This window comes from Dryas octopetala, chromosome 3, assembly GCF_963921425.1.
Source record: "Dryas octopetala chromosome 3, drDryOcto1.1, whole genome shotgun sequence".
Lineage (NCBI taxonomy): Eukaryota > Viridiplantae > Streptophyta > Magnoliopsida > Rosales > Rosaceae > Dryas > Dryas octopetala.
Window position 1 is genome coordinate 2,237,333 of NC_141368.1, and position 11,110 is coordinate 2,248,442.

General features: G+C 36.3%; 2 protein-coding genes and 1 pseudogene across 2 annotated transcripts; all 3 read left to right on the plus strand.

Annotated features, from left to right (window-relative positions):
* The first annotated feature begins 345 nt into the window (after positions 1 to 345).
* Positions 346 to 2,099, plus strand: LOC147289442 (F-box/LRR-repeat protein At3g48880-like). The gene is made up of 2 exons (XM_086237818.1): positions 346 to 826; positions 1,270 to 2,099. Exons 1-2 carry the CDS (start codon positions 438 to 440, stop codon positions 1,856 to 1,858), a joined length of 978 nt encoding a protein of 325 aa, XP_086093944.1. The 5' UTR covers positions 346 to 437; the 3' UTR covers positions 1,859 to 2,099.
* Positions 2,100 to 2,595: 496 nt separating this feature from the next.
* LOC147289443 (F-box/LRR-repeat protein At3g48880 pseudogene) lies at positions 2,596 to 3,585 on the plus strand (annotated as a pseudogene).
* Positions 3,586 to 4,981: 1,396 nt separating this feature from the next.
* Positions 4,982 to 7,058, plus strand: MSBP1 (membrane steroid binding protein 1). The gene is made up of 2 exons (XM_086236249.1): positions 4,982 to 5,363; positions 6,507 to 7,058. The coding sequence occupies exons 1-2, from the start codon at positions 5,062 to 5,064 to the stop codon at positions 6,850 to 6,852; spliced, it is 648 nt and encodes a 215-aa protein (XP_086092375.1). The 5' UTR covers positions 4,982 to 5,061; the 3' UTR covers positions 6,853 to 7,058.
* Positions 7,059 to 11,110: the final 4,052 nt, after the last annotated feature.

Genomic DNA, 11,110 nt, shown 5'->3' on the forward strand with positions numbered 1-11,110 from the left:
TAGTCTAATTTTAACTCTTATCTTACAAGACTAACTCCAATAGCTTAGTTTTAGATTGTTCTTTAAATAACATAAATACTGTCAGTCCAAAAAAAAAAAAATCAAAGTGTTTTGGCTATGCTTGAGCTTCAGCAACAAGCTCAAAATTTGTACATAAAAAGTGTACCAATCGAAAGAAATCCAAAGTCAATTGGTAATAAATAGAAGAGTACAACTAAAACCCAAAAAAAAATAGAAGAGTACAACACCTTGTAAATTACCAATAACCCCAAGTACAGTACTTGACAAGTACCATCTACAGTTTCGCTTAGCCTTTTCTCTCTCTTTTCGTACCCAAATCTCACTGTCAATATAAAAAGGCTTTAAGCCAAACCGAAAAAAAAATAAAAATAAAAACCCTTATATCGGTGCTTGAAGAATTCCCTGTTTCTGGAGAAATGGCAGACGGCGAATCCCCTGCGTTTGTGCGAAGGAGAAGAGGATGGGAAGAGCTGGACATTGACATATTCCGCAAGATTTTTGAGTGTTTCGACGTCACTGATTCAACTTCAGCCATTGCTAGGGTTCACTGCAGTGCCGTTTGTAGGGCATGGCGTTCGATCGTCTGTGACCCTGTGGTTTGGGAAACACTCGATTTGTCGACGATGGAATCCAACCACATCAAAACCAAAGAAAAGCCCTATGTTTACGTTCATAGCAACTCCGATTTGCAATTGACAAATGTTTTGAAGGCTTCATTGAGTCTCAGTCTGCGAAACATTTCGACTTTGATTTTCCAACCCAAATTGTTTGTCCCTGACCAACTCTTCACTTATACGGCTGAAAGGTAAGTAATTGCTTCAGCTCTCTATCATTATTGTTATGCTTGAATCACCTTGTTCTAAGATTCAGGTTCAACGCTTTGAATTTAGTATTTAGGGTTTGTATTTGGATTTGAAGTATATAATTACATTGAAATTAAGTTTCGGGAACTACATAAAGGGACTTTATTTTGAGTTAAACAAAATAAATTGATTAATTGGTTCGTCATGACTAATTTTGAAAATTACAGCTGCGTTCAAAATTCTTTCCGAAAACTGTTTTTTGTTTCCATATGTGGTATCTATAGATGATGAAATATGCAAGAAAATTTTGGAAACAGTTTTTGAGTAGGATACCAAACGCAGCCTACATATCAGTACATGCTTACCTTTAAACGCAACATAGAAAATATAAGCATGGGATTAATGGGTTGATCATGACTAATTATTTCTCTTAATTCAATGACAGATGCCCAAAGCTGAAACGACTAGTTATGCCATCTTGGAACAGAATAATAGCGACTGGAATTAGCAAAGCCATTCAGTGTTGGAAAGACCTTGAATCGTTGACAATAGGTGACATAGCAAGTTCCTCGTACCCCATCCTCATGAAGGAGATTGCCAACAACTGCAGAAATTTCAGAGAACTAAAGTTGATGGGTACTTGTGATATTTACTTTGCTTCAGCACTAGTTGAATATCTTCCAAAACTGGAGGTCTTTAGCCTCCGGTGCACAAAGCTCTTTAAGAGCGATTTAATGGTTATATTAGATGGATTACAACTCCTGCAAGTCCTCAATATATCACATTGCCTTTTGCTTGAAACCCCTCAGCCTCCTGCAACTGGTCCTGTAAGAGTTCTTAAAGAGTTTGATCCATTTATTCTTGGGAAGGCTTCTCGGTTAAGCAGGTTTATAACATGCATGCAAATGCAAGATTCCTGCATCATGTCCTGCATCATGTGTCGAAGGACCAGAAACCACTTTGGGATCATGAGGTGGGATAAATATGAAGAAGGGCTATGGAAACAAGATGAGGTGAGCTCCCTTGCTCTTTGATTATAAGAGCATGAAAATGAGACTGTAATTAATTTATTTAGTGGGTTAATAAAAAGCTATATATAGCTTAATTATGTAGCCTTTAATTATGTGCAGCTCTAGATTTGTAATGTCTGATTTGGTTTTGATGTTTGGTTCTTTTGGGGTTTTTTCGTTTTGTCTGTAAGGCTGCCGTTTTGGCTTTTTAATGAAATTAGTTTTACCTGGCCAAAGAAAAAAAAAATTGATCAAATTTGATCTGGGGCTGTGAAACTTTTCTTTAACTTTTTTTTTTTTTTTTTCATAATTAAGGTTTCGAAGATTCATAACAAAAGTTAAAAATAGTCGACTGGTAAATGAATTATGAGGTGGATTTAAGAATGGTAAATGTTTTAAAGAACATGGAATCCCATCTCATTAAGGCACTATAACATTTTCCTTTAAGAATATGTGAAAAGTAAAAAAGAAAAAAAATTGATTCATAACACTTTTAAAAGATGGGTGGGATTTAAATCCATGAACTTATGAGTTTATAATAAATAAAGAAAATTAAAACAAGTAAAATAAGTAGAGCAGAGAATGGTTATCCTTTCCTAGTCCACTAAAGGAGACTTTAACTTGTAAAGTTGGGACTACGACATTGCATTCCTAATCCTACCGAGAATAGGACTCTTCCAACGTTCCAATTCCTATAAGTACTCTATTCTCCACTTGGCTATGCATACTTAGGCAGCATCAACAAAGCTAAGCTATTGGAGATGGAGATGGACACCAAACACGGTGACTCCCATACTGTGAGAAGATGGGAAGACCTGGATTCCAACTTGTTGTTGAAGATTGCTCAGTCTTTTGACCCCTCTGATTTAACTTCAGCCATTGCTGTTTGTAAAGAATGGCGTTCGGTTCTTTGTGATCCTCTGCTTTGGATCACAATTGATTTGTCAATGATGAAACCTACTTTCATCAAAATCCCAACAGAGCCCTATGTTTATGTTCATAGTCAGTCGGATTTAAAAATGCATTGTGTTTTGAAGGTTTCCTTGAGTGTCAGCCGAGGAAACATAACCACTTTGATTTTCCATCTCAACTCTTATGTCCCTAACGATCTCTTCATTTATACTGCTGAAAGGTGCCCAAAACTGAAACGGCTAGTTTTGCCAGCTTGGAACAGAATAGAAACAACTGGAATCTGCAAGGCCATTCAATGTTGGAAAGACCTTGAATCACTGTCAATAGGGAACATTGAAATGCCCTCATACCTCACACTCATGGAGCAGATTTCCAACAACTGCAAAAATCTCATTGAACTCAAGTTGATGGGTACTTGTGATAGTTCCTTTGCTTCAACCCTTGTTGCAGATCTTCCGAAACTGAAGGTCTTAAGCCTCCGGTGCTCGATGCTCTCAACGGACGATTTGATCGTTTTATTGGATGGATTACAAGACCTGCAAGTCCTCAATATATCACATTGCCTTATCATGGAAACCCCTCAGCCTCCTGCACCTGCATATCCCAGAAGAATTCTTAAAGAGCTTGATCCATTCGTTCTTGGGAAGGCTTCTCGGTTATGCATATTCATAACATGCATGCGATTAGACTCGTGTGTCAAGTGCCAAAGGACCAAAAACGACCAGGGGATCATGAGGTGGTTTAAATATGAAGAAGGGCTGTGGAAAGAAGATGAGGTGAGCTCTCTTGATCTTTTTGGTTGTAGTGGAGCTCCCTTGCTCTTTGGTAATAAGAGCTAGCATCAACATTGTAGTTAATTTAGTGCACGTAGGTCAATTAGAAGCTATATATAGCTTAATTAATTATGTAGCCTTAAGCCTTGACTTTTGGTGATTGTACGTATTGCCTTAATATAAATTTTCACATGACTGATCGATCAGAGTTCCAACGGGAACTGATTCTTATATACCATAGTGAATTAACAAATTTTGAAGTCATATATGTTTGGAGTTGAGAATAGGTTTTTACCAATTTGAGTGAGCATATCTGCATAAATATAACTTAATGAGATTGTTGCAGAATGTAGACCTTTGGAGTTAATTAATAATATTATGTAGTCTTACCATTTGGTTGCGAGGAAAAATCAGAAGAAATCAAATAAAAATAAGGTCCCCACTCCCCAGTCGTTGTTCTGCAAATATAGTAACTTATACTTCCATTTCCTGATTTCCACGTGATATGCCTGGTAGGTGTATGCGCTTCAATTTATACATTAAATTTGGTTCATGCTCTCCAATATTGTATTCAGCTTTTGCATCTTCATTCAACTTGCAAGAAATTTGGTCCAACCTTGACATTGAGGAGAGCAATTGCACATTTGGTCACCACTCTAAACTATACAATATACTCTACATATTTTGTTGGTCTTGAAATTATACTCTACATATTCAATTATGACTACAGTAGGTTGTTTAAACCTAATTTCTTTTACCAAATAAAATATGCTCTTATGTCATATTCTTATACTAATATTACTTTCTTTTTTTTTGGTAACACACACAAAGAAAACTACACTACACTCCTTAGTCACCTGATCCCAACAATATCCTCCCAAACAAAATGAACAATAAGCAGGAGAGTAAAACTACTCAGAGCCACATCAAGAGAGAATCCCAAGTCAGCTAGTTATACTAATATTACTTTATATTCAATAATGAATAAAATAGGTAGTTAAATCCCAAGTAAAACAATGTTTGGTTGGTGTATATTGTATTATTGTGTTCATCTTATGCTATGTTTTCTAATTAAAACCAATTTAGTAATTCATAATTACATTCCTTATTTGTATTCTTGCACTTATTTGGAGAAAAGTATTTACAATAAAAGGAAGTCTCAAAATTTTTGTTTATGTGAGGGTAATATATGATTTTTCTCTAACCATATGTAAAACCCACGTGTTTGTTAAGAGAGGAAAATCAAATATAAGTAAATAAAATTTCCTCACTCAGTCCACTCCAGTAAATATAAGTAAACTGTAAAAGTAAATTTTAATATTTAAATTAAAAAGAATTAGAGAGATAGTAGGTGCGATCCGGTGGGTGGTGGTGGGCCAGTGGTGCGAATTAAGACTAAACCAAACATTACCCCTATGACTCTGTGTTGATAAAACTCTCACCGCCTCTTCGCATCTTCTTCTCTCTCTCTCTCTCTCTATCTCTCTCTCTCTCTCTCTCTCTCTCTTACAGAGCTGAAACCAAAAGGTCCAAAACCCCCAAATGGCTCTGCAACTCTGGGAAACACTAAAAGATGCAATCGTAGCCTACACAGGCCTCTCTCCTGCGACCTTCTTCACACTGCTGGCTCTGCTTGTGGCCGTGTACCAAGTGGTCTCGTTGCTGTTCGGGTCGTCTGATCACCATCAGACGCCCAGGAACTTAGAGGAGATGCAGCCTCTCCCTCCTCCTGTCCAGCTCGGCGAGATCACTGAAGACGAGCTCAAGCACTACGATGGCTCCGATCCCAAGAAGCCTTTGCTCATGGCTATCAAGGGTCAGATCTATGACGTGTCCCAGAGCAGGTACCATATGGGTTTTCTGTTTTTTTATTGTTTTATTTTTGTGGGTTTTAGGTTTTGGCTTCTGGGTTTGTGAAATTTATGGTTTAGTTTTACAGGTGTGTGTCGCTTTTAACCCTTTTTGTGTGGTCAACGGATGCTTTAGCTTCAAAGTGCATGAAATTTGTGGTACTTTAGCTCCTGGTTGTTAATCATATGTGAAATTTCGTGGGGTTAATTTGCACTGTTTTGTGGCTTTGTAATCCTCGAAAAGTGGCTCACTTTAAAACCTTGGAATTCTACATGTGTGTTTTTGTAATTATTTAATTCTGAGATGATAAAATTCTGTAGTTAGAGCAACAATTTATTATCTCTGTGGTGTTATCTATTTGAGTTTGAATTTACGATGATCAGTCATGTGCTAGCAACTCGATGTTACATGAAGATGCTGAATCTTAATGATCATATGATTAACCATGTAATTTTCTTATCAAACAATAGACCTGATAAGAAAGTGATTTCTAGGTTGTTTATTTTGGAAGAGCACTGGCTTGAAGGATGGGGGCATTCGGGGGTTCAACAAATGATGTCTTTCCACGCAAAATAAGTGTTTGGAATAGTTTTGCACACTGCTTTTTGATATTGTCCAACCCTTTTGTACATGCTTTTGTTTAGCCATGCGTTAATCCATCTCCAATTTTCAGTTCAAGCTGGTTTTTGTAGAGTTATGTTCATAGTTTCTAAAACTATGTGCTTGACCTCTTGCAAACCTCATCAAGTGGGATATTGGGAACCAACCACACCAGTTCTACTGATTGTTTTGGTGCCATAGAGCATTTGAAATAAGCTACTCTGTTTTGTTTGTTATATGTTCATTTTAGGATTTTGATCATATCTTTCTTTTGTGACTTGTCAAATGATTTGGAGGTTTATTAGCTTGAAGTGCTTCTTCTACTTGATTTTCTAATTTTTTTGAGTGGGGTCAGATGGAGTAAATATGAATGAAGTATATTCTCTGCTGTTGCGTAGCTATCCATGTCATTATATGTGATGTGCATCAAATAGTTAGACAGCTACCAGTACTTTACCTATTATTCTTAATAGATTTCTTTCCATATTAGTCTCTAATAAGGTTTTGATTTGTTCACTTCTAAACCATCCTTGCAGGATGTTTTATGGACCAGGTGGGCCTTATGCACTGTTTGCAGGAAAAGATGCTAGCAGAGCTCTTGCAAAAATGTCTTTTGAAGACAAAGATCTGACTGGTGATGTCTCTGGTCTTGGTCCATTTGAACTTGAGGCCTTGCAGGATTGGGAATACAAGTTCATGAGCAAGTATGTCAAGGTTGGAACTGTTAAGAATACAGTTCCAGTAACTGGTGGGGAATCCACAGGTGAAACCACTAAAGCTGCTGATCATGATGCTACTAAGCCTGCTGAAGATGTTCCATCGGAAAGCCCAGCTGTTAAATCTGAGGAAACCTCATCTAGTGCCGATGCTAAGATAGAGTAATATGTCGGATACCTGAAGCGCCTCTTGGTGAGGTTGACATTTGGCTGTGCATCTTTGGTGAATCATATAAGTTATTGCATTCATAGCCTAGGATACTCTTGTTATAATCAGATTTTCTTGGCTGTTTAATATGTGATGTAATAAATCAACAATGGTATACTTTCGGGATTCAGAGGTGCAACTTTCTTACCATAATTTCTTGTGAATACTTTGCGGTTAAGGAGTTATATAGAGATATGTGAAACAGCTTTTTGGGCTCCAAAACAATTTATTTTCTCATAAAAAAAAATATATGCGCTCAATTGACTTAAGTTTTTGGTACTTACTGCTCTATTTGTTAGGAAGATGTGAGATCTATTTTAAGGGTTTCAATTATTTGGCAACTTTTGTTGGATGGTGGTAAAGAAAAAGGCTTCGAGAGAAGTGATAAGGTAAAAAAGGATGAGTGATGATCTGACTAAGTTTATGGTAAGATAAGATCCCATCCTGGGGTCGTTCGAGAATGTTTTATATGAAAACTGAGGTGAAGAACAAATACGTTTGACAAAAAAAAATGAAGAATAAATAGGAGTCATGAGAGGCAAAAGAACAAATAAAAGAAACTGTACAAAAAGTTGAAACTAAAAACTATATCAATTTTCTCTTCTTTTTAATTTCAAAGATAAGATTCTTCTTTCTCCCTCAAGGCAAGATCTAATTACCAAAAAAAAAAAAAAAAGGAAAAAGAAGAAAGGACGATCTTGAGCTGGAGTGATTCCCTTCTTTTACTCTGATTAGGGTAGAAGAGCTTATGGGCCCAGAGGAATTGGCCTATTCCATCTCAAATCATATCAAGTAACTTGAAAATTGAAATCAAATAGATGTTCTTAATTTCATAACATCTCCAACATAAATGATTCAGTAAAGATTCTTAACTGTCATGTTTTTTTGAATAAAAAAAGGCCAAAGGTTGAGGGGAATGTACAAGTTCTGGTATCTTTTTCTTGATGTCTTTTCTTTCCCATCGTTTTTGAACATGGAATCAAATCCCATCTATATAAGAGGGATTTGGGGGTGTTTTAAGATAGGAGAAACAAACATGTTTTGTAACCCCTTGGTTCTAAGTTTTCTACCTTCATGTCACTTGAAAATCAATGTCTCCATTTTTCTTTGGTGGTCAAAATCATTGTCTCCTTTGCAGCAAGCATAAGCTATATCTTGCAAATAGAAGATACCTAAAGATTTTTTGAAAATTGTTTATGAGTAGTTTGGAAGGCAAATATGCATGCCATACTCTATTCTATATAAGCACAAATTCACAACTGGATGAGTAGTTCAAAAAACTTCTTGCAATAGAATGAATGACACTATCAAACCAAAGAAAAAAAGGTAAAACCCAGAATTTTTCTTTTCAGTCTTCAACCTGAGGAGACAGTTCCTATATGAGAATAGCAAGCCCCCATATAAAGAGATTTTTTTTATATTGCAGGCACTTCTACCTCTTGTGTATTTCATATTCGTACTCTCTGTTATCTCTGAATACCCAAATATTGCTAATGCAAGATTGACCTGTCTATAATTGGACCACAAGGCCAAGGACAAGTTCTAAAGCTGCACCTTTCACTGTCTCTTGCTGGTAGTTGGATTTGGGCCATTGAGATATCTTTTCATTGTACTGTGTATATCAACGTGTACACTTAATTAAATGTTGGTCCCTTAGCTACTTCAACTTCTTTGATTTTCCTTGAACTTTTCCTATAGTACTTTGTAAACACATGTCTGGCCGACTAAGCTAGTCTAAAAGCCTAGAACCAACTTCTTATGAGTCGTGCTACATCAGAAAGCTATGTTGATGCATACATATCATATTGACTCAATTGTAGATTAGATGCTGCACTATACCAAACGGTCCTTATATATCAGCATCATGTGTGCTATCCATCTCAAATCAGCTTCTTCATCAACTGCTTGGCTTGTTTCTAATGTTTTGTCCTTTATGAATGGATTATTATTGATTTCATTTAGACCTAACAATGATTAGAAATTGAGTGTTCAGGCATTGTGATATAATTGATTGATTGTGAACTTTGGCTCTATCTTACCAGAGGTTGCTTGATCCCCCTTCCTTTAAAAAAAGATATTGAAAAAACAATTCAAAAGTGTCTGAGCCTCTGATCCTTCCTTATAAATAAACCTCCAAGTCCAAACCTGCTAACACATACAAACAACTCAAAAGATCCATTTCCTCTGCTTTAAACTCCTTTTACATGCACTTGTATCTGTGTTTTGAGTCATGAGAATTCAGAAACCCTCTTCTGTATTTATGTTCTTTGTTGTTATACTAGCACTGGTTCATGTTTCAAGTTGCCGGCACATCAGCTGGTGTTGGCCTAGCAGTGAAGAAAAGGAACAAAGAGTCAGAGCCAAGTTTTCTTTTCTATTTACTCAGCATCTCAGTGCTGGTTCTCATTCTGCAGGATCCGGATATAAGAAGATTGACCAAATAAATACTGTTGCTCATAAAGCTGTCCCTGGTGGACCAAACCCACTTCACAACTAAGTGGATTTTCCAGAGACCAATCTGTTTTCAGGAAACATATATATATATATATATATATATTCTGCTTCCTTCTCAACTCTGAAGGCTGACCGATACACTAGTTCTTGGGAAGAACAAGAAGGAAAATGTCAAAAGCAGCTCCCCAACTCGAGGATTCGATGAAATTTTCTTCTCTTATTTGTTCTTTTCATGAACCCTTTTGGTGATTTAGCTTGTGTTTGAATTGTGATCATATCATAATGTTGTAAATCAAAGATGTAAAACAGTCAAACCCTTTTTGGAATGTCTGATCATTTTGGCAAGAACAGATTACGGTTGTGCACCCATCATACTCGGAACATATAATTCATAAATTAAGCCTATCAGAAGGTGTTGGTTTTTGGCTTGGAATATAGTAAGTAAGGTTCTCTAATGTATTAATAATTGCAGCATGATCTTCATACTACTAAAAGCAGAACCACTGTTCTGAATGACTATCTTACCCAATTTTTGGATGAGCATTTGATTATGTGCTAGAAGGGGTTGGAAAAGAATATATCTCAAAGCTTCAGATATAGGTAGAATTAAAAGTGGAAATTCCCTAATTCCAATCCCTTACAGCTTCTCTACATACATCCAAATTACATTGATTGGATGTTTTTTGCATGACTGTTGCTGATGCAGAACAAATTAAAAAGGTCATTTCTAAATGGGGTTAACCGTGTCTGTCATGACATCTGAACAGCTTAGTTGTCGGAATGTCTTTTTCTCCTCTCCTTCATTTTGGAGAAGTTCTTACATACAACGAATGAAAACAAGGCCCTTCTCATAATAAACAGTCACGTGATTTCGATGTGAGGGATTTATTATGAGAGGAGTGTTGTATACACCCGTTGTATCTAAGATTTTTTGCCCGTGTCAAAGACTATTATTGATCGATGTGCTTGTACCACTAATAAAATTGGATTATCTTCCTCCTGCTTGGTCAAGATTCCAAACTAGTCATTACTCACCAGTGCATGCCTCTTGAGTTCTGAATCTGGTGAGATGGGGGAGTTGCGTTTTAATTCTTTTATCTTTCAATGGTCAATCCATGCAAGTATATGCATAACATGAATAGTACCAGGCTGCAGTTTAGTCAACCGCAAAAGTTGAACAATAAAAGCTATAAGCATTATAAAAACATGGAATAAGTCAAATCTCATACAAATACAATAATAAATTAATGGCTAATTGTCCAGATCATCAATCTTAGACATTTTCATGTTAGTTTACTGAATGAAGCAGCCTGCTTGCTGACAACATGAATTTGGCTGTACTGTACTAAATTTAAATATATTCAGTATATTGCTAAATTATAGTGGCCCTTTTAGTTTTAATCTATTTTATGTTTATGAGGTGCAATGAATGAATGTTAGAAATTTTGCATGATGTCTTCATGTGAGAAAACAGTAGAAAATGCATCTTCTATTCTATGAATTGGTGGCCGCTCAGAGTTCAGACAGTACTGCACACCAGTTGCTATGCCGACCATTCCAGCTAAACATGGAAACAAGTTTAGATTAATGCATTTTAAAATTAAAGGTCTAGAAGGATAAGTCAACGGTTTTCTTAGTCCAAAACCATGAAATTAAAGCTCTCTCTATATTAATATATAAGTTACACATGTTGCCAGCTTATTCTTCAGAGAGCGACTTCCTAAAATCAACTTAATTTTGTCATTTGAGAACTCTGACTCGG